The sequence below is a fragment of the Toxorhynchites rutilus genome, chromosome 3 (genome assembly GCF_029784135.1).
Source record: "Toxorhynchites rutilus septentrionalis strain SRP chromosome 3, ASM2978413v1, whole genome shotgun sequence".
Lineage (NCBI taxonomy): Eukaryota > Metazoa > Arthropoda > Insecta > Diptera > Culicidae > Toxorhynchites > Toxorhynchites rutilus.
Genome location: NC_073746.1, coordinates 127,413,735 through 127,438,120, shown reverse-complemented (window position 1 = coordinate 127,438,120; position 24,386 = coordinate 127,413,735). Strand labels below are relative to the sequence as shown.

Genomic DNA, 24,386 nt, shown 5'->3' with positions numbered 1-24,386 from the left:
CGCATTATAGAGCCGCTGACGGTCGGTACGTGGTACGTCTGCCGATTCGTGAGGAGTTGTTGTGTTCTCTGGGAGCGTCATATTCGGTTGCGAAACGCAGATTCCTGACCATCGAGAGGAAACTAATAAAAGATCCTACGCTCCAGGTAGAATTCTCACAATTCATGACCGAGTACATTTCGTTGGGACACATGGAACAAATTGAACCAGATATGTCGAAACCACACTTTTATCTTCCTCATCATGCTATACAACGTCCCGAGAGCACTACTACAAAGACGAGGGTAGTGTTCGACGCCTCGTGTCAAAGCTCCAACAATCTATCGTTAAACGACCTCTGCTATATTGGACCCACAGTTCAACCACCGCTACTGTCTACACTTCTCAACTTTCGGTTGCCGAAGCACGCAATAACTGCCGACGTGGAGAAGATGTATCGGCAGGTTCTCATCCACGAAGAAGACCGTGCGCTGCAACTGATCTTGTGGAGAGAGAACCCGAAGGATCAACTGAAAACGTATCGTTTGAAAACAGTGACTTATGGCACTGCTCCTGCTCCGTACCTCGCCACCCGCGTGTTGAACAAATTGGCCGAGGATGAAGCCGAAAATTACCCGTTGGGTGCTGCGAAAGTTCTGAGTTCTTTCTATGTGGACGATTATCTTTCGGGAGATGACGATGAGCAACGCCTGATAGAAACAAATAATCAGCTGATAAATCTGCTTCGTTGTGGAGGGTTCAATTTGTGAAAGTGGTGTAGTAATAACCCCAACATTCTCTCACACATCCCCGAATCACTTCGAGATACTCGAACAGAGTTGGAAATCAACAAGTCAGGATCGGTGAAGGCACTCAGCCTCCTCTGGCACCCCCTTCCCGATCACTTTAGTTTCAACGTTCCAAAATTTTCATCGTCGGAAACGATCACAAAACGTTTAATACTCTCAGAGATGTCGCGCCTTTTCGATCCGATGGGGTTAGTCGGAGCAGCTATCGTCAGCGCGAAGATCCTTCTGCAATTAATGTGGTCGAAAAACTTTGACTGGAACCAAGAAGTTCCAAAAGAATTTCAAGATTGGTGGATCCAATATCGGTCCGAGATTCAGACACTCGCTGTTTTAAAAATTCCTCGCCGTGTTATGGTGGATAATCCTCGGGTACTTGAATTTCACGTCTTTTCAGACGCATCCGACAAGGCCTATGGATGTTACGTCTATCTCAAATCTATCAATTCAATGGGCGAACGCAAATGCAATTTACTCATTTCAAAGTCTCGCGTCAGCCCACTCAGCAAACAATCAACTCCTCGGCTCGAGCTTTGTGCCGCTGTGCTCGCTGCGCAACTGGCCGAGTTTGTACTGGACGCCACAAAGATTAATTGCCCAGTAACGTACTGGACGGATTCGACAATAGTACTTCATTGGCTAGCATCGTCATCATCTTCGTGTAAAGTGTTTGTGTCGAATAGAATCGCCGAAATACATCGGCTCACCCGAGATAGTATTTGGTGCCACGTTCCAACCACCGATAACCCTGCTGATCGAGTCTCACGAGGCATTCTCCCATCTCGCTTAATTGATGACGATTTGTGGTGGCATGGACCTCCGTTCCTACTCGAGGATGAGTCAAGCTGGCCGCCGAACAATATAGCGCTCTCGCCGTTACACTTACAGGCTCGAGAAACAGAAGCCAGACAAATAGTGTCCATGATAACCACCATTACAACTTCATTGCTTTCGGAATTGATCGAACGACACTCTCTTCTTTCTCCTCTGCTACGCAAGGTCGCTTGGATTCACCGATTTAGTCACAACGCCCGCGCGAGAGAAGCCCGAAATCACCATCGTGGCCCACTTACTGCCACAGAGATTGATATCGCATTGAAAACTTTGATTAAAGTCGCTCAAAAGGAATACTTTTCGCTAGAAATCGATTTTCTAAGGAAACATCAAGGTCCTGCACGAAAGGAAATGACATTTAAATCGCCGTTGAAAAAGCTTAATCCTTTCCTCGATTCAGAAGGTTTGCTGAGGATATTTGGACGTCTACAAAATCTGGATGCTCCTTTCGATACAAAATATCCCATAATTCTTCCATCGAAAGCGCATCTAACGTTCCTGATTGCGAAGGCGACCCACTTTAGAATGCTGCATAGCGGACCTCAACTACTACTGGCCACCTTGAGACATCGTTTTTGGCCAATCAGGGGACGAGACCTCGCTACGAAGATCGTCAGAGAGTGCATGGTTTGTTTTCGATGTAAACCCAAAAGCATCTGCCAGATCATGGGACCACTACCAGCTGTTCGTCTTACGCCTTCGCGTCCGTTCGTTAGTAGTGGCGTCGACTATTGCGGACCGTTTTCTGTTCGTCCACCGAACCGCCGAGGTTCGTCAATGAAAATATTCGTCGCAATTTTCATTTGTATGTGGTCGAAAGCAGTGTATATTGACATGGTCTACAGTCTCACGACTACCGCCTTCGTGAATGTTCTTATTCGTTTCTTGTCGCGGCACGGTAGTGTAGCTCATATTTATTGCGATAACGCGCGGACGTTCGTCGGAGCAAACCGCGTGCTCCAGGAATATCGTCGCGAGTTCAACGCGATGCATTGCTCCGAGAAACTCGCTTCGCATTGTGCTGACAATGGAATAACCTTTCATTTCAACCCTGCACGATCACCCCACTTTGGAGGCCTATGGGAGGCCTCCGTCAAGACCTTCAAATATCACCTCTACCGTATAATGAAGGATTCGCTGCTGATCATCGATGACTTCCACACGCTCATCACCCAGATACAAGGAGTGATGAACTCTCGTCCGTTGATGCCCTTGTCCTCCGATCCGGCGGACGTGATTGCCCTAACGCCTGCGCTCTTTCTTGTGGGAGAGCCAATCAATTCGCTCCCGCAACCAGATTTGTGTGACTTTCCTGACAACCGTCTTAACTCATTCCAGGCAATGCAGAAACGTTTCCAGCACTTCTGGAAGGCTTGGTCGCGCGACTACATCGGCCAACTGCAGAACCGCCAGAAATGGCCAGTGGTCCATCCTGATGTCGACGTAGGCACACTCGTTCTGCTGAAGAAGGAGTCAACACCACCCATGAAATGGAACCTTGGACGGGTGGAACAAATTTTCCCAGGAAAAGACGGACACGTGCGTGTGGTCCAGGTCCGGACCGCACAAGGTACTTATCGACGAGCCATTACAGAGGTGTGCCCACTCCCTATCGAGCAGCCTCGCACCCAAGACATCAGCGCTACAGTTCCTGCAGATGCACCACCGACCACCCACTAAGCAAGGAGACGCTTGGTGGTTAGTTGAAAGTGGCTTTCAACGGGGCCCGGCATGTTGGAGATCTTACGTTAGAACATAAGAAAAATAGTGAACCATATTTGAATTGTATAACTCAGAATCCCACTACATATTGTGAACCAAACAATTTATAGCTAGCTTGAAATTAGTATGCTAATTCGTATCAACCGCATTTCCGTTTTCTATCTTTCTCCCACCCGATCGTTGCGCGGGAAACCGACGACGATCGAGGTCGATTACACGATAGGATAGAATTGTTCAGTTCTGGTCGATACGTTATCGAATAAAGTTATATTTTCGAAAGTGAGGTTTTATTAAAACATAATTGGACTTCGACGCTTTGACGCTCAGTATTAGATCCCGAAAAGGACTTCGTCCATCATAGCATCGGATTCCACCGTATTATCGTCCGTGTCCGCCAGCAGTCGACCAGGTTCGCCGTAACAGATGGTTTACCAAATTCATAGGTGTCAGCAGTACGATAGAGCTCTGTGAGAAAAAAATAAAGTCCTTGTGGAAAGATCATTCGGATTAATGAGGAAAACACTTAGAAAAATCCGAATTGTTTTTATTTTTTTTTTTCATCTTACAATTGAAAACCACGAATACAATAAAATAATCGATTTCAAGAAATAAAAATAATAATGCAGACGACGAAGAAAATTATTATAGTGTCTCACAATTCTCTTAAAAATTCAGGAAAAATTACGCCACATGTGGAAGAAAAGACACATACGAACGCATTTAAATAAAAATTAGAGCAGAAGTGGGTCTCGAAGTTATATTTTTTTCAAAAATTCGAAATGCCAGAAAATATATAAAGCTTTTGAGGATAGCGTGAAATAAACGAAAAAGTACGTTTTTCTCTATAGATCCTATGTTAAACCACATAGGGGTTCAAATAAACCGCCAAAATTTCTTATTTAATATCCTATACATATTTGCCATAGAACTGGTGATTTGGTTTGGGGACACTTTTTACTCCCTTACCCGGCCAGGCCCTTTGAAAAAAAAACTAATTTGGAGTTTAGACATTTAAGAATATACCTTAGAAAGATCTTATCGAAAATTCCTTTATTTTCCGAGCTATAGCCATTTAGTGGTATCTTATCTAGTACTGCCTTGACACAAAACTTCAAACGCGTTTTTCTCGAGACTAATTTCTTCAAACTGGCGTACACTATATCTCAAGTTCTTCTTCTTTTTTCTTCTTGGATGACACTAACGTTCCCAGTGGACCTTTTGCCTTCTCAACGTAAGTACTATTTACGTAATTTTTTGTTAAGTAGTACTTAGTTGATCATTCTATGCCGAATAACACGCCTTGAATGTATTCTGGAGTTAGCATGCTTTAGCCTGACCACAGTGCAAGTCGGAAGACATTTCATTGACGAAAAATCTCCCGGCCAGAACGGAAATCGAACTCCAACACCCGGCATGATAGTGTGTGACGCAAACTGTGAGCCATAGTTTGGGTCCCAAACTCAATGTTTACAAAAATGTCCAATCAAAGGCTTAAATGTCCAATTATTTGTGTCTCATTACAGGTCTGTCCATTTAGCTAGATGTCGAATTAAAGGTAACTTATGTATTTATAAAAAAATCAAACGGCCGCCATTTTGCAAAAACAGTGTTTTCACTTGTCTGAGGTTCATACGATAGCAGTATCTTTACTGATTATGAATTTGTTCGATTTTTTTTAAATAACCAGAACGACTGGAATTGTGTACACGCCATGGTACAACTTTTTTAATCCTCTCACTTCATCAGATTATAACTATTCTAAGCTTGAATATTTTTCTTTCGTTTACTTCTTGTTGTATTCCAAAAAGATAAATAAACAAATTATAAATAATGAGTAGGAAAATATTCTTTGCTTTATTTGCTCGGAAACCGTTCGAAATTCGTGTCTCTGCACCGGAAAACCCGAACACGCGCTCGAAAGGTTTGTCTGCTTTGCTTTTTATGATGATTTTTTTTTTACGCCCAAACGCATACGGTTGGTACGGATGCAGCGCTGTTGGTTTTGACGTAAGACTACGTCTTTAATTTCTATATAAGGTGTCACTATACGATATTGAATATGAAGCATGTAACGATTCACCAAGGGATTTCGAACGAATATTACGCAAAATCGTTATTGTGATATATGTTATCTTGTATACCATTAGACAGGAAATTAATCCAGATTTTTTTTGCTTAAAACATGAACAGTGATTATTGTGAAAAGAAATTTACAATTGGACGATCAGAATGGGTATGTTATTTCGATTTTACTAGTCACTCGTTTTTCCTCATAACGTGTCGAGCAATCTTTTTACCTACAATTCGAGCGTGCCATAAATTATTCTTCATTTACCGATAATAGGCATTTATCAGTTGGCAGAATCAATGAGGGGATGATCTTAAAATGGTCATGAAGATGATCTTGGATGATTTTACTCTATTCTCCCAAAAAATTCGACGAGAGCCTGGCTCCAAAGATTGAATATTGATAGCGATTCTACTAGATTGATTTTAGGGTGGCTGTCCAATCAATTCGTGCTCAATTCACGTTTTTATCGTGTAGGCCTTGCTACTAACAATTTATGTTAATATTATGACATCTAGCATGTTGTTTGGTAATGTAAAAAATGTAATTAAAGAATTTAACAGGCTGCTTATTGAAAGTTTCGAAACGGTATACTCACAGTATAGTCTCAATATTAATACTATGTTACCCATTTATAATAATGAGTCTAGTTAATTCATGCTGACATTAACAATCTTTGTACTTAACGCTACGAAGGATCGGATGAGACTGAGAAAAACTAATCTGTTGTTCCATACATGGGGTTTTGGAAATGGTGCATGGCTGGAGGTCTATTGGCTGACATCTGGTTATCCTTCAATTGGTTGTGATCCGTTCGCTGCATACTCGGTGTAGGTACTTATGATGTTGTTTTATATGTTTGTGAGTTCTGGTGCATTCATAACTATATGTCTTCTAAGGTGGCAATGGATGTATGGAATAAATTTCATCATCGAATTTCAAAAACCTACCATGTACATTTTGTTTATTGGCCCAAAAAAATTATCTGTGCAAAGTTTCAGCTCAATCGGACATAATTTAGGTGTGCCTCAAAGCGCTCAAAATTTTGATTTTTTGATCCTCGAAAATCTTCCAAGTGAGTAAAGGAAATTTGGAAAATCGAAATTTTTTTTCGGTGCCAAATGACTTAAAAATGCATGAAACGTCGAGATCTGGTGTCATCTCGAAAAAAATTTTTGGCCGAAAATCGACCTTTTGGGACCTGAGGCCTGAGGGACAATGAAGGTATGGGAAAAAATAATTATCGAATTTAAAGAACCGATCATGTACATTTTGTTTGTTGGTCCAAACAAATTACCTGTGTAAAATTTCAGCTCAATCTGACATGATTTAGGGGTGACTCAAACACTCAAAGTTTTGATTTTTTGGCCACTAAGTCCAAATTTTCGACCAACTTTTTTTTTCGAGATAACACCAGATCTCAACGTTTCATGCATTTTAAAGTCGTTTGGCATCGAAAAAAAAAGTTCGATTTTCCAAATTTCCTATATATAGATTATATATAGATTTTCGAGGATCAAAAAATCAAAACTTAGAGCGCTTTGAGGCACCCCTAAATCACGTCCGATTGAGCTGAAACTTTGCACAGGTCATTTTTTTGGGCAAATAAACAAAATGTGTATGATCGGTTTTTGGAATTTGACATGATTTGACATGATTTTGCCCGCTTCACTTCCTTGGATTCTTGGATTCTCTCTCGTTCGTTCTCCAATCTCTTCCCTACAAATAGGCAGAACTCAACTCCCGATGAAATCAATTTACTACGGCAGCTACACGAAGTTCTATGTTAACTCACATACAACTCACATACCGAAATATAACCATCAGTGAATCGAATTTTGAGATCAAACCATATAAAACGCTTAATCTAGAGGCATCGAAAATATTATCCGCACGCAGTTTTATTCATTCAAATTCTCAAATAAGACCACCGTTCACTTACCAGCTCATCGTGTAGATTTCAGCCACTGCTGCTACAGGTGAATGAAAACATTTTACACCATAGACGAAACCCACAAAATAAAACCGAATATGTAAGCACATGTATACCACTCCAGATTATAGAGAGTACTTCTTCCGAGCGAAATAACTAAAGGGTGTGTCACATCAAATTGCATCACGGAAAAAACGCTGTAGAAATTCGCCCAGTAGACCGATCCTTTTGAAAATTTTAGACAGTAAAATAAAAACTATTAAACAACTTTTGGCATTTTCTTTTTATTCATACTTCGAGCCCAAGCCCGTATGCTCGCACCTTCCTCTTTACCCCGTCCATAAGGTTCTGTACAACGTCAGGTTGTAGTTTTTTTTTTTTTTTGAACAGAAATCCATTTTCTCTTGAAGTCCGCCTCCGATTTGACAACTTTTGGGTTCTTCCGGAGGACCTGCTTCATAATCGCAAAATATTTCTCTATTGGGCGAAGCTCCGGCGCGTTGGGCGGGTTCATTTCCTTTGGCACCATGTACTTTTTGGCAAACTTGGATAGTTTCTGCTTGCAAATCTCCTCCGGAACGCTGAATTTGTCCTCTGCGGAGAAGAACAACAGGCCCGGCAGCTGACGAAAGTCCGCTTTGACGTAGGTTTTGTCGTCCATTACCAGGCAATGCGGCTTCGTCAGTATTTCGGTGTACAGCTTCCGGGCTCGCGTCTTCCCCACCATGTTTTGCCTGTCGTCGCGGTTAGGAGCCTTTTGAACCTCTTATGTACGCAGGCCCTCCCGCTGCTTGGTCCGCTGGACGAATGAACTTGACAAATTCAGCTTATTGGCGACATCCCGGACCGAACTTCTCGGATCACGTCTAAACGCGCTTGTGATCTTTTCCACTGACGGAGCATCCATTTTTGCCGTTCTTCACCTTCCGGTCGATGGTTAGGTTCTCGAAGTATCGTTTTAGTACTCTGCTGACCGTGGATTGGACGATTCCCAGCATCTTACCGATGTCCCGATGTGACAACTCCTGATTCTCGAAATGAGTGCACAGGATTAAATCACGACGCTCTTTTTCGTTCGACGACATTTTTCCAAATTTACGAAAAATTGACAGTGAAGCATGGCCAACGTGATCTATACACTCTTATCTGATTATAAGCGAAAGCTGAAGATATAATTCCTCATAACAGCGTTTTTCCGTGATGCAATTTGATGTGACACACCCTTTATATGGTTCTGAAGCGCTAGTGACGAAAATGGTTGTGTTTATTCTGAGTACTGACCAAAATAAGAAACTAATGGAGTAATAGCTTGAATTGCTGAATCAATAATTATACGAAGGCAATCGACGTCCCGTTTTTTTTTTATTTTGAATGATCACAAATATTCACCTGAATGCAACAAAGTTTTTCATCTGTGAAAAATATATTCTAACGATGCAAATGAACATCGAGTAGCAGGCAAACAATAGACCAAAGCCATAACTCTGAACATTAGTTTTTTTTCTTTTCGAGCAATTTCTACACAAAAACAATTCAATTCGCACCGCTCCGATAAGGGACATTGGTGTTATTTTTGTTTCCAGGGAAGGCTGTGTAAGCTATTTGGAATACATATATTCCACACTCATAGAAAACAAAGCAGTGCTTTAACTATTGTACACGAAATAAATAAGAACACCGAATATTTTATCTCCATGGGGTAGCATATATTTTTCAATAGCACCCCAACATAGTTTTTTTCTACTGCCGATGAGCCAAAACCAAAACAAAGCCGGGGAAACGATAAATTTCGCAACTCAAATCATTGCCTGAATAGTGTTCGTATGTGGCGTGGGTGCTAAGCCCCAGAACCATGTAGCGTGCCTAAAATTAATGGCTCGCTTCCGCATTGCTGCCTCAGCCACAAGAAGTGGGATTTTTCACTAATGTTCATCAGAGACAATAAGATGAAATATCGTTGGGCACATAATTTCAAAGTGCCCGAAAGTGCTATAGAATGTGGCCTGAATTCAATTAACGAAAATACTTGCATAATTAGTTGGTGGTTTTGATTTCGAAATGAGCTGCGGATTTATAATAATACCTCAAATTATGATGAATTTTGTGCTTTAGACTTTGTGCTTATGGTCATATCTACCCCAGAAGAGAAGTAATGATATGCGTTGACGGATTTGATTGACAGGGTCCAGGTCGAGGCGTAGTGGTTGACTTTTCATATGATCGAAAAAGAACAACATAAAATAAGCTAAGATAAGTGGCTTCTGTGCTCGAGTAGCTAGTGTTACTCGCGTAGGAGTACTGGTGAGAGGAGAAAAATATGCCCATTTCTCGCGTCCACATACCGCTACGATCCACATTTTTCGAAGAACATTGTAGCTTACAAAATTGTTGTTCGAAATAGGGGTTTTTTAAAAAAAATGGAAATGGTACACTTTTGATATAAGGAAAAAAGTTGTAAAATCGAACATTGTTTATGTGTGGGGTTAAAGTGACCACTTGGTTTAGCCTATTCACCAAGAGCCGTTTTTGAAATTTTCTCGTTGGTACAAAAAACGTAGTAAGAAACGCAAAACTCTTTCCATAATCTGGTTGGGGTGGCCTCTTTTCACAGTGTTAAATCCACAAAAGCATATGACAAGGTCTATCAGCTTTAGTCATGAAACTCTCCAAACATCAAGGTGTCTATCAGTACAACATCAATAGTCAAAAGTTATACTTCAAAACAAGCAACTGACCACTTCACCACCAGTTCTTCTAATGCCGGGATTTTTGGGTACAACTTCCGTTCATGCTGGGAAATTTTTCGGCAAATAAATTTCTTCTTCCGGTTTGTACTGCTACACGTGTATTCTTGATATTGCCACTCAGAAAACATTTATTTGGCATACAAATCCTAACTGAGTACAAATTTTAGAAAACGACGCAAGTAATACTATGTTGAGACGAGCCGTATTATAGAAAATCAGGAAGCAAAAGGTGAGGAACGAATGCATACTCGCCTGAAAAGTGCGAAAGACCCTTCCTCCGACTTGATACATAGGTTCAGGATGACTGTTGATCAATTACATGAAATGCTCGACTATCCGCGTTGACGGCATTGAGCCTCGTTTACTAGTTTAGTTTAATGAGCAGGCGGAATGAACAAGTTTTCAAAATTAAAATTATGAATGAAAATTAACTTTTCTGTATCAAATTAGTATTCTATTTCAATGAAAAACACCTATTTCTGCATGTGGTGGAAAAATCTCATACGAGAATTGTTTATGGAGGCAACTTGATATTATAATGACATATGGTTAAATAGAAGTCAGAAATATGTGTTCCAGGTAATTGAATAAAATGATGTGAAAATTTTCATTTAAATTTTAAAATTTCAAAACCGGCTTCGTGTTTTCTAATCTGATATAGATTACACTAACGAGTTTGGGACCCAAATAATTGGATGTCGCCACCAGACGTCGACACCGTGTATTCTTGCATCAAGAAGCTTGTTCGAAAGGAATATATCCCATGCCCATGGGTATCCTTAAAGGCGAATAAAGGTAGTTGAACGTTATCTAAACGCCCTAACTGCCAAGTTTTGATTGGCCCGATTTACAATTTCCCCAACACTGACTTCAAAATCAATGTACCTGTGGGAATCCGCTTTGCAAATATACATACCCCCTACTTGGGGTATTTTTGTTATCACCGAGCTATGTTTCTCTAACAAGGACTTTAAAATCAATGTTCCTGGGGGAATCCGCTCTGTCAATACATACAAGTCGGGGGTATTTTTGCTCCCACCGAAATGTGTTTTCCTAAGATGGATTTCGAAACCAAGACACATAGGGTAATTCGCATTTTAAATATTGGGTTGGGGAAAAGAAATGTCGTATATTGTCAATATATGGCAACACTTAAACATATCTTGTGTAGTACTTAGCGCATCGGGCCATACTATACGGCTATTTAAAGACGACAATCTGTGCTACAAGTGTCGTTGTGACAGTGTTGTGATTGTCCTTTTCAGTCTCAAGTTATAGCGCGTTAAAGATGGAGTCCACCAAGCAAGAAATTCGCCATATTTTACGTTTGTACTACCTGCGAGGTAAAACTGCAACGAATTCGGCCGAAATAATTCGTGTAGTTTATGGACCCGATACTGTAAGGATTCGCACAGCCCAGCGTTGTTTTGATAGATTTCGTTCTGGTGTAGTGTAGTCCTGGTAGGCCAATCGTCGTAGAAACCGATAAAATCGTTGAAATCACCGGCATGTGAGCACTCGCTCGATTGGCAACGAACTGGGTATAGACCGTAAAACCGTTTTGAATCATTTGCAGAAGATTGGATTCCAAAAAAAATCTGGATGTATGGGTGCCACATAAGTTGACGCAAAAAATCTTTTAGACCGAATCAACGCCTCCGATGCACTGCTGAAACGGAACGAACTCGACCCATTTTTGAAGAAGATGGTGACTGGTGATGAAAAGTGGATCACGTACGAAAACCTAAAGCGAAAAAACTATGGATGGGTTATACCTATGATATAACCGCAAGGTTGACGTAGGACTAACGTTGGCTTAGTAATCAATTACATCTCTTCAATTAGCAGTAATCCCACCTCGGATGATCCTGATTGGGTACGATATCGCCGCTGTTTAGAGCTATCTTTTGTGTGTATTGATTAAATTATTGATTAAAGTAGTGAATGAATGAAACTATTTACGAATTCAATTGCAAACAAATCCCAATGTAAGTCAATTCATGCATTATGGTAGTAGTTATCGCAGCAAATAGTTATCAACTTTTTGCCTGATCATCAAACGGTATGCGTAGAAGTTCAGTAAGCTGATGACATGAAGGGATATCTTCCAATGCAGTCTTGAATAATCGAACCAAAGCGTTGCATTTGTATCCGCTTTTGTAGACTATGTTAGCATAACGAATTCCGGAGTGTAAAAATGCATTGGGGTATGTAAGTATTGCCGACTTGAATGTACCTGCAACGCCAATTTTCCCAACTTCTTGGTATCGGAATGGTTTGCAAAAATGCAAACGAGTACAAAAGTACCCGAAGTTTGCATCTATTTTGCAATGTCAATTCCCCCAGGCTCCATGTTTTTGAAATCTGTGTTAGGGAAACATTCCAATTTGCAAAAACGCAAACGAGTACAAAAGTTCCTGCTACTTGCATCTAATTTGCTATGCCGATTTCCACACGCTCCATGGTTTTGAAGTCTGTGTTAGGGAAACATTCCGTTTTTTAGGAACGCAAGCGAGTACAAAAGTACCCGCAGCTTGTATTTATTTTGCAATGCCGATTTCCTCGGGCTCCATGGTTTTGAAGTCTGTGTTAAGGAAACATCAATCCATTCCAGGGATCGTACCTCAATCGTTGCACAATCATAACTGAGTAGATTTCCGAACGGCACTCGTTTATATACCGATAGGTGTGATTTCAATAGCCTGTTTTGAAAGCAATGTTAGGGCTATTGAAAAACGTTTTTGGATCAAAATGTAACAAGCATATAACGCGTAGACATTCTATCTTTCGAATGAAGTGTTTATCATAACATTTCGTTAAGTTGTTTAGGAGCTATTAACACTCGAAATCTCGTTCTCCAGCGTAACGCTTTCGTTTTCGAAACTTTGAACTTGCACCCCAGTATAGAAATGAATAACGTAGTCCTACGTCAAAAGTCGTGGTCGAAGCGCGGTGAGCCGGCCCAAAGCATCGCCAAGCCCGGATAGACGGCCAGGAAGGTTTTGCTGCGTGTTTGGTGGGATTGGAAGAGAATCATCCACTATGAGCTGCTCAACTATGACCAGACCCTCAACTCCGTTCTCTACTGTGACCAGCTTGACCGTTTGAAGCAGGCGATTGAACAGGAGCGGCCAGAAATGATCAATAGGAATGGTGTTGTTTTCCACCAGGACAACGCTCGGCCTCACACATCTTTGATGACCCGCCAAAAGTTACGGGAGCTCGGATGAGATGTCCTGTTGCACCCACCGTATAGTCCGGACCTGGCTCCAAGTGATTGTCATCTCTTCCGGTCCATGTAAAACGCTCTTGGTCATACTAAGTTGGCCTCAAAAGAGGCTTGCGAAAACTGGCTGTCTGAGTTTTTTGCAAATAAGGAAGGGGGGTTTTATAAGGGGGGGGATAATGAAGTTGTCTTCTAAATGGCAACAAGTTTGCAAACAAAACGGCGCATATTTGACTTAAATTGGATAATTTTAAGTATGTTCAATAAAGCGTCAAATTTCGATCAGAAATACGACATTCCCTATATATGCAGGCTGCGAGTACTTTTGTACTCGCTTGTCTTTGTGCAGACCAGAATTTGTTTCCCTAATACGTACTTCTAAACTGAGAAGCCTTGGAAAATCGTCATTTCAGATACTAGAGGTGAATGAACTTTCGCGGTTCAAGAACTACGTAAATATGAGAGATGCAATAATTTCAGAGGAAAATATAAAATACAATGATTGACAATTCTTCCGTTCATATATTTTGGTAATCCGAGGCATCGTATCAAACGTAAAAGGACGGTCATCAAATTTACTTGTAACGGAGAACATAATCTATTACAATGCATGAATTGATCTTACATGGCAACGGTTCAAACTTTTTACTTACAAAGCAAATATGTTGAATTCAATTGAATTCGAAAATTGTTTCATTCAATCGATAATTTAATCAATACAATACAAATGCTTACTAAGACAACGGTAGTTCCACGTCAATCTTGTGTTTATATCATAGATATAACCCACCTTTTTTTAAATGTTATTCTTTTCATTGTTTAGAAATAGTTTATTTGAACTCTTTTGAAACTCCAAATGGTGGCCATAAAAAGGGCCGTTTGCTATATGACTCTTTGAGTCATTGATTACATTGAATATGAAGTTTATGGGGAAAAATGTTGAGAATACTTACGATTTCGTGATAATTTGAAGTAAAGTACACATGAAATCATAAAGTTGTTTTATTTTTGATGGATAGCTATTGTATTGTGCGTTCTTTCCATTGTCTTATACTATTATTAGTCTTATTCTTAGTCATCGGGAATAGTAGCTTTTCGGTGAAATAAAGTTCGTTTGCAGACTATATTTCACGTCACAAACTCTCACTGTGGGCCATAACAATATCAGCTTGGTATCCGTGAAATAACGGTTTTCAGAAGTAATGATTTTCTATGGAATTGCAGCCATCTTACTAACCCACTCTACCATCTACTTCACCCTTATTCCTACACATTAACTGGTCTAATTTGTTAGATAGAACGAATTATCGCGCAGAATTTTGTGTTCCATACAACATTCACGGGAACCAAGCTGAGAGAAAGAATGCATAATACTTGATTCACCTTTGCATTCGCTCGCAAAACTTACCTCGTTTGTTCGTTAAATTGCTCAATTGTTTTACTATTTCCACTGTCTATATCTATATCTATATCTTCATCTCAGAAAAAATGATGGATAAATTTACCGTCCAATGGTATATGTTATAATATGTATCATATGTGTCATAAGAACGACTCTGCGTAATATGCTTTTGAAATCTCTTAATTTTTCGTTATATTTTTCATAGAGTGACCCCATATATAGGAATCAAAGACGTAGTCTCAGAAGATCGATTTTCCATCAAAAATTTGTTTTCGAGATAATTTGTGAATATAACATAACCGTACAGGTTGTGATATGGTAGAATAAAAAGACGTTGGTTTATCTTGATGTCTCGTCATCACTCTTTTGTATATTTGTCAAATGTCCGCTTAAGTACTAGTTTACATTTACTTTTCTTAACTCTACACAAAATAGCTAATGTATATTACTGGGCGGAGCATCGCACAGGGAAAAGGTAAAAGTAAAAAGTGAAAGAGATAGAACGAGGACGAAGAAATGTTCTTGTGCTTGCAATTGGGTTTCCGCCTTGCACGCACAAGTATGTCTCAAGTAGGTCATTGAAATTAAACATCTGACGCTTGCGTCGTGTGACGAATTGTACACATGACGGTTCAAGTATCATGTTTACTTCTTTGGTGGGAATGTTGGTTCTGCGCACATAAATTGTTTAGTGGGTGATAAACAATTCATGACCTGTGGTTAACGAGGGTTTGGGATCTCGGATAATTGAATTTCACTAAGTGTGAAATGAGAGGAAACATTTATAATTAAAGTGTTGGAGGAGGACGTTGGAAAAATTCAATTTTGGAGGGCGTAATGTCCCATGAAACACCAACCTGGGGGTCTGCAATTACCGCTTTATTTTGATTTCTACAAAAAATTAGACTCATACGTCATCTTTTCCTACGATCGTTAATCACAAACTCCCAACACTACATTTTCTTATTCTCATATGTCAAACTACAGAAAGATCAAACACAAGTTGTGGACTCGGACTGTTGTTTTCGCATACGACAAGACAACACAAACAAATATTTTACAAAATTGGGTAAAGTCCAAACCAACGGTTGGCCTTCTGACCAAATTCCTTATTGTAATACAACGTTTGGTTACAAGTTGCAACCACTGTCTCCAAATTTCGGTAGTAATTTTCAAAAATTATTAAGCGTTGCTCGTTCGTGTACTTCACCATGAAGAAAATGTTGATTCTTACTAGCGTTCAGATGATTAAATGTTTAAAAATGTTATAAGTGTTCACACGAACACACAAAACTTCCAAGTCGCTAATGAATTAAAGGGATATTGTTATTCGAATTCAGAGAATTTAAAATCTTGTCAAACATTCACCATCCATAACAATGTTCAGAGAAGTGCATCATTTCCAGATAATCATCGTTAATTAAATTGATCGCCGCTTCCTTGAGCTTTCAACGATGCACTTGTGCTTCGTAAGGCAGAAACCCGCAATTTTTACGCTCCCGTTTCACTCACTCTTCAAAGTAGATTTTCTTCTATGTTGCTGCAACGGAGATTCTCACAATATTCTATACACAAATCGCAAAATAAATTAGCGAAAGTTAGCTTTATTATCTTCAACCTAGTGAAAAATCCAACAAATTGTTCGGTTTCTCCGTCCATGTCTCAAACACTTTGACTCGAAGGGCTTTCCACTGTTCGCGATACAAATGGGACCGATTCTTTGCCTCACAATATCGTAGGTGACTATCCCAGACTTGGTGCTCTTCAGAATTTGTTCCAGTCCCTTTGATGACTTCAGCTGGTCCACGTGTTCGGGCTACTTCCAGTAGCTTGTTCTGGATGCCAACAAACGTTGAAAATAATTCAATTTTAGATATCTTCAGCCGAGCTGCCGGTGTGCCAAGTTTTTTCTTCGTAACGCCCTGTCTCCTGCCAGATATTTCCACCTCCAATTCCCTGATGGAAACGTCAGTCAGTGGAACAGTCAAGCAAGCAACAGCGGTCGGTGCAAGTCAGCGCCATGAAATGGAAAATTGAAAGAATGTAGAGAGAATAATTATCCAACATCAATTATGATCAGCGGGCAGGAAGGCACACAAGTAGGGGGCGCCCCGTGGAAATGCTGTACTATCGCGCTTTTCACAGGTAAGGCACTCGAGACCGGGAAATAAATGTTCGCTTCTATCAAGAAAAATAAATTGCAAATTACGAAACGCAATCGTGTGGTGGCCTGATGAGAACAATTAATTTAAGAATGTATTAGTGTAATTAATCATTATTCGTTCCGTTGCTCATCTCGATTATTGTTATGATGCACGTTGTCAGCTTCTAGTTGGGGTCTTTACTGATTAACCTATTTCCACTGTGTACCTTTTGATCGACATTATACACAGGTTGGCAACTTGATTTGTGTTTTGAAATTCCTGGTTTTCCAGGCATATTTAAAAAAAAATCCTGGTTTTGAATATACATGCAAACTCTCTATAAGTTGTTGTTGTCTCTATGAGATGTTAAAGATGGTCATAGAGAAATATAGTAAAACAATAGAACTGTAAAAACGGACAGAATAATTAAAGGAAAAAAAAGGTAAATAACATAAAAATCTCATATGCAAGAAGAATGTTTAAATTTTTTTTTAACGTACATCTTGACATACAAAGATTATCTTTGTAAACCATCCATTTGTTGGTTCATTGATTACTGCCTTATCTACTTCATTTGCTCATCAATTTATCATAACTATTTCTGAGCATCCGCAAGTATGTGGGCCTTTATATCTTTAACTTCTTCGCTACCTGCGCCTACTTCTCTCCTAAGGGACGACGAAAAGTCGGTGTTGCAAAAGTGCTGTTTCTAAACCACTCCGATACATTCTGCGAGATTTACAGTGATTTATTTATTGGTTCTGTGAATATAGAGTGTGTAAATTGTAGTATAATCATATAAGATTACGGCTGACGCTAAAAATATTTCGTTTTTTCTTGTGCGCGGTTTCAATTTGTTCGTTTTTCCTCATCGTTCTGTGTATTCGATTCATGTGTGTATACATGAGAAAGGCACAGTAGGAGAAGCACAACTCTGTTGGGCTTAATGCCGTGCGGTGTTCCTACTGTGGAAACCGGCGAGTGTAAACTGAAGTGATAGTGGTGTAAGTTAAGAATCTCACAGTGTTTTGGTGCGAGAATGTTTATTTTTTTTTTATTTTGACGTAGAACTACGTCTTTCATTAAGGGTGTCAAATCAGAAAACAGGTCACGTTTTTATGAAATAAAGTTAACGTTAATAACTATTTTTGCCGCGAACGGATTTTGGCGATTTACATACTAAACGAATCGGAAATTCCGTAAGATTTGTTTATTATGCCATACATTAGAATCCCCTTGTTGCGGCAGCCCATTAGAAACTAAATTATTCGATATATTGCCTATTCCTATTCCCAATTTAAAATCACATTGTGATACTAGATTACACTGCGAGGGAAATATTTCAAAAGTGAAATATTACAACAGAAGCTACTCTCACTACACATTTACTCTCCCGATATAAATCGCCGAATAATCAAGAAAATTTATAAACCTCAAGGGAGATAATTTATTGTATCCGGTACCAATTCAGCATCCAGTTTAATAAAGATCATCTTCAGAACACGACGTGTTTGAGTAGAGTCAACCTTTTTTTTATACGTTGGCATCCATCCAGAAAGATCTACTTTGGATTAAATCCATCTAGTTGAATTACAACAAACCATCTAGGACACGTTCCAGTTTTCTGTCCACTCCAAGGATAGTTTCCGCGGCTAAGATCCGGAACATAAATTGGTGCCGAACCCGGGATTTCAGCTGCTGAAACAACGATTGGTGCATTTGGAGGTTAGCGTGGGTACATCATCGGACATTGGTCATCGTTTTTTGGATTGAGTAACCACTCTTGGACATTTGTACGCCTACTTCGGACCCTCGCAAGGACATTCCAGCTACTCAGTCAAGTTTCTTGGAGTTTTGGACGGAATTGGACGCTGTTTTGGATCAATCAGGACACTGCCGAACACGTGCTCGTAGGTTAGTCAAGTGGGCACAGGTAATTTCTACAAACAGCTGGTGACTGACAAACTTTAACTAAATAGTAATTCTCGTGGTTGTGAATATGGCATCGAAAATAAAACGGGATCTCCGCAAAACTAAGAAACTAATTATTCGTCGAAACAACATACTTGGCTCAGCGAGATTGATAAAGGTTTTCGATACTAACTACGTGCATGAAACTGATTTTCCTCAATTGAAGTTCCGCATTGAGAAGCTGGATTCTCTCTGGGACGAGTTTAATGATGTGCAAGCTGAGATAGAACTAGATCATGAGGTTACTGATGAGATTGCTGAAGAAAGAGTGTCGTTTGAAGAAGTTTACTTTCAACTCAAAGGATCTTTGACCAGTAAGCTCGTAAATGTGACCCCATCGACCACCTCTATGTCCTCATCGCCTGTCGCCCCACCTACACAGACCTTCAATGTCCGCCTCCCGGAACTTAAAATACCAGAGTTCAAGGGAGATTTCGATGAATGGATGAACTTTCATGATTTGTTCGTCAGTCTCATTCACACCAATCAGCACCTTTCATCCATTCAAAAATTTCAATATTTGAAAGCGGTACTGAAAGGAGATGCACTTCGGTTGGTACAATCGCTAGCTGTAACTGCAACAAACTATGGTATTGCTTGGGATCTTTTGAAAAGAAGGTTCGACAATCGGAACTTTCTAATAAAGCAACATTTTTCTGCTCTGCTTTCCACTCCATCGTTGAAGAAGGAATCCTCATCTGCACTTTCGGATCTTGTTGATACGTTTGAAAAGCACATTGGCGTGCTTGATAAGCTAGAAGAGACGAGGGAACACTGGAACTCTTTTTTGGTGGAACTTCTCAGTAGCAAGCTAGATCATACGTCATTGAAAGAGTGGGAGAATCAGTTGGTCGAAGATGAAAGGCCAAAATACAAAGAATTAGTGTTCATTCATCCAGAAACGGTCCCGAGTGCTACAAACCATAACACTTTCTCATACATCGATCGCTAATAGTAAGACAGATCTTCGCATTCATCGAGTGAATGTTTCTTCTCATTCCGCAATTACAAGTGCGAATGTAAAAAATTGTGTGGTTTGTCGTAAAGATACTCATTCAACTTCGTCATGTGATGAATTCCTAAAATTACAACCGAAACAACGCTTCAGTATAGCTAAAAGGCATGGTCTGTGCTTGAACTGTTTGAGGTCTTCGCATTTGGTGAAAGACTGCCCTTCTAGCTCTTGTCGGACATGCAACAAGCGCCATCACACATTGTTGCATATAAACACTTCCAACACATTGGCTGTTCAGGTTGGTGAACTATCGGAAGCACATAACCAACCATTATTTGCTTCACAATCGGCCACGGTCGTCGAGTCGTCTTCGTCGGTTGGTGCGTGCATTGTCGATCAATCGCACGTGGTCCCTCGGGTAATGGGAACGTCGTCGGGAGGCCAAGGTTATTCGTTAAGGAACGTGTCGCCGTCTCCAGTTGTACCGTCAGGGCCAGCTCAAGGATTGGTGACAAGCTGCGCTGCTATCACTCCTCCCACATTCACTACAAACACGAATACAACGATTTTCATGCTCACGGCCTATGTTCGGGTTCGTGACATTGATGGAACCTACTCATATGCTCGAGCTCTGTTAGACTCTGCATCCGAGCGTAATTTTGTGACCGAAAATCTCGCGCAACGACTGCGCCTCAAACGAGAAAAAGCAGATGTCGACGTGTACGGAATAGGAAACAGCGTACAACGTGTAACACATTTGGTTTCGGTCAGTTTATCGTCACGAGTAGGAACTTTCAACGCCAATATAGACTTTCTAGTACTACCCAGCTTGACTAGAATTTTGCCGTCAACAACAGTCGATGTTTCGAATTGGATAATTCCTCGAAGCCTACCACTCGCCGACCCGAAGTTTAACATCGCTCATGGTATTGACATGATCATTGGCGTGCAATGGTTTTTCACGCTATTGGAAAACGAACAAATTTCTTTGGGTCTTCAGCTACCAATACTACGCAAAACAGTATTTGGGTATGCTGTTGCAGGCGATCACGCAAACCAATCGCCAGTTAAAATAACTGTTTGCAACGCAGCGATCACTATCGATAATCTCGCTGCTGCAGTACAGAAATTTTGGGAGACCGAAAGTTTTGATAATGGAAAGGCATTATCCCTGGAGGAGCAACATTGCGAAAATCACTTCCAGAAAACCCATTCCAGAGCCCCTGACGGTCGGTACGAAGTGCGGTTGCCGATTCGTGAAGAAATGTTATGCGAACTGGGAGAGTCATCACCGGTTGCACATCGCAGATTCCAAGCCATGGAGAAAAGATTTGTCATTAATCCCACGCTACATTCCGACTACTGTAAATTCATGGACGAATATCAGTCACTTTTTCGGATGCCCAAATACGTTGTTACAGCTGATGTCGAAAAAATGTATCGACAAATCAGGGTGCACAAGCTAGATCGCACGCTGCAGCAAATATTTTGGAGGAATTCTCAGAGCGAATCATTGGAAACCTACCAACTTAAAACCGTTACTTACGGTACAGCATGCGCACCATTCCTCGCCACCCGTTGCTTGAACCAGCTCGCGGATGACGAACAGGATCATTTTCCGTTGACAGCTCGACTACTAAAGAAATCCTTCTATGTTGACGATTGTTTGGCTGGAGATGACGATAAAGATAGAACAATCGAAAGCTGTAAGCAACTAATTCAACTACTGGCTTCTGGGGGCTTCTTGCTCAGGAAATGGAGCTCGAATGATCCAGAAATCCTTTCCCACATTCCGGAATATCTCCGTGATAACCGAGATGATCTTGAAATCGACAAATCTAGCTCGGTCAAAACCCTCGGATTAATTTGGCATCCACTCATTGATTCTTTTGGATTCAAGGTTCCACTACTTTCACCCTCAATACCAATCACGAAAAGGATAGCACTTTCGGAAACGTCCAGGTTGTTTGATCCCATGGGACTTGTGGGAGCAGTAATCGTGTCTGCCAAAATCTATTTACAGTCCCTGTGGTCGAATTCGTTTACTTGGGATGAGGAGTTACCACTCGGCTATCAAAACTGGTGGAAAACCTTTAGAACTGAAATTCAAGTGTATTCGACCTTGAAAATAACTAGAAGAGTACTTATCGACCAGTTTGACCAACTTGAACTGCACTGTTTTGCAGACGCCTCCGAGAAGGCGTACGGATGTTGCCTGTACGTTAAATCGATCGACAAAGGTGGAAATGTAGCTTGCAACCTCCTCATATCAAAGTCCAAAGTATCCCCGCTATCGAAACAGTCAACTCCACGACTTGAATTGTGTGCAGCTGTCATGGCTGCTCAACTAGCCGACACAATAAAGAAAAATACTGAACTTTCTTGCTCGATCACTTTCTGGTCTGATTCAAGCATTGTGCTTCATTGGATAGCTTCAGTATCTTCAACATGGAAAGTGTATGTGTCCAATCGGATCGCCGAAATTCATCGGCTCACTCATGGAAGCGAATGGCGATATGTGCCTTCAGAGCAAAATCCGGCTGATCATATATCTCGCGGCATTTCTCCTGCACAAATAATAGACGATCAACTCTGGTGGCATGGGCCACCATTCCTGATGGAAGAGAAAGTTCATTGGCCTACTAATATAATCGAATTATCGCCACTACACCATTGTATTCGAAATCAAGAAACTCGGGGAACCGTATCGTTGGTCACAACCTCGCCTCCCCTAATACTTTCGCTGATCAACAAATATTCGGTTTTGTCTACTCTCGAACGAACGCTCTCATGGATTCGAAGGTTTGTTTACAATTGCCGCACAAGTTCAGAAAACAGATTAGTTGGTCCGCTCAAACCGAAAGAATTAGACGATTCACTAAAACTGCTGGTGAAACAAGTTCAACAAGATTCCTTTTCGTCAGAAATTGCTTTTCTGCACCGATATCCTGGACCTGTGCAAAGGAATTTTTTGTTTAAATCGTCTTTGAAAAAACTCAACCCTTTCTTAGATGTAGAAGGGCTATTGAGAGTACATGGGCGCTTGGAAGCGTTGGACGCTCCATTCGACACTCGACACCCCATCATACTTCCAGCGAAACATCATTTGACTCACCTGATTGCCAAGAGAACTCACATTGACACACTACACTGTGGACCACAAATGCTTCTCAATACTCTACGCCAGCGGTTTTGGCCCATTCGAGGCAGAGATTTAGTGAGAAAAGTGGTGGACAAATGCCTGATCTGCTTCTCCTGCAAACCGAAGAGCATCCAACAACTCATGGGATCATTACCGGCAGCGAGAGTGACTCCGTCGCGCGCGTTTCTGAAGTCTGGCGTGGACTATTGCGGTCCGTTTTACGTTCGCCCGCCGAGTCGTCGGGGCAATTCTCTGAAAATTTTCGTTGCAATATTCGTTTGTATGGCCTCCAAGGCTGTCCATATCGAAATGGTATATAGCCTGACGTCGGGTTCGTTCTTAAGTGCTTTGAAACGCTTCGTGGCACGTCGCGGTCGCGTAACTGACGTGTACTGCGACAATGCACGCACTTTTGTTGGTGCGAATCGTCAGCTGCAAGAGCACAAACAGCTATTCGATGAGCTGCACCGTTCTGAAGATCTCACAAACAAGTGCACCAAAGTGGGAATTAACTTCCACTTTAATCCAGCTCGGTCTCCGCACTTTGGAGGGTTGTGGGAGGCCGCCGTTAAGACCTTCAAGCACCATCTGTATCGCATCATGAAGGATACTCTCCTCACTATCGAGGAATTCAACACCTTGATTACCCAGATTAAAGGAATCATGAATTCAAGGCCTCTCACACCCCTGTCATCCGATCCTGCTGACGTTGTTGCTCTCACTCCGGGGCACTTGTTAGTTGGAGAGCCGTTATTCCAGATTCCTGAGCCTGATCTCTGCGAAACTCCTATTAATCGCCTCACTTCTTTCCAGAAAATGCAACAGAAGATTCAACATTTTTGGAAGGTTTGGTCTAGTGCGTATGTTGGTCAACTTCAAGATCGACAGAAATGGCCGATGGCTCATCCAGACATCAAAATTGGAACATTGGTACTGCTGAAGAACGAATCAACTCCTCCAATGAAGTGGAATCTGGGCCGAATCGAAAACGCCTTCCCTGGCAGGGATGGTCGCACAAGGGTCATCCAGGTTCGAACCGCAAATGGAAGTTACCGACGGGCAATAACGGAAGTCTGTCCTCTACCGATCGACGATGTCATCGAGGCTAACAGATCAACCAGTGCAACTTCGTCAATCCTAATTGACCAAAACCAGACATAGTTAGATAGGATTCATGTTTGAAAGTTCCTTTCAACGGAGGCCGGTATGTTGCGGCAGCCTATTAGAAACTAAATTATTCGATATATTGCCTATTCCTATTCCCAATTTAAAATCACATTGTGGTACTAGATTACACTGCGAGGGAAATATTTCAAAAGTGAAATATTACAACACAAGCTACTCTCACTACACATTTACTCTCCCGATATAAATCGCCGAATAATCAAGAAAATTTATAAACCTCAAGGGAGATAATTTATTGTATCCGGTACCAATTCAGCATCCAGTTTAATAAA

The 24,386-nt window shown here is 40.9% G+C and overlaps 3 protein-coding genes across 3 annotated transcripts in view; 2 read left to right on the top strand and 1 right to left on the bottom strand.

Moving 5' to 3' along the window:
* Positions 1-164: 164 nt before the first annotated feature.
* LOC129773481 (uncharacterized) lies at positions 165-749 on the top strand. Its single transcript, XM_055777092.1, has one exon. It carries the CDS (start codon positions 165-167, stop codon positions 747-749), a length of 585 nt encoding a protein of 194 aa, XP_055633067.1.
* A 201-nt stretch (positions 750-950) lies between these two features.
* LOC129773480 (uncharacterized) lies at positions 951-3,299 on the top strand. Its single transcript, XM_055777090.1, has one exon. The coding sequence runs from the start codon at positions 951-953 to the stop codon at positions 3,297-3,299; it is 2,349 nt and encodes a 782-aa protein (XP_055633065.1).
* A 12,981-nt stretch (positions 3,300-16,280) lies between these two features.
* The window catches only part of LOC129776457 (tRNA-specific adenosine deaminase 1), a 22,166-nt gene continuing 14,060 nt past the window's right edge, over positions 16,281-24,386 (bottom strand). Inside the window, exon 2 of the mRNA XM_055782114.1 lies at positions 16,281-16,673. Within this exon, the coding sequence (XP_055638089.1) occupies positions 16,331-16,673 (343 nt within the window). The 3' untranslated portion in view covers positions 16,281-16,330. The remainder of the gene's footprint in view (positions 16,674-24,386) is intronic.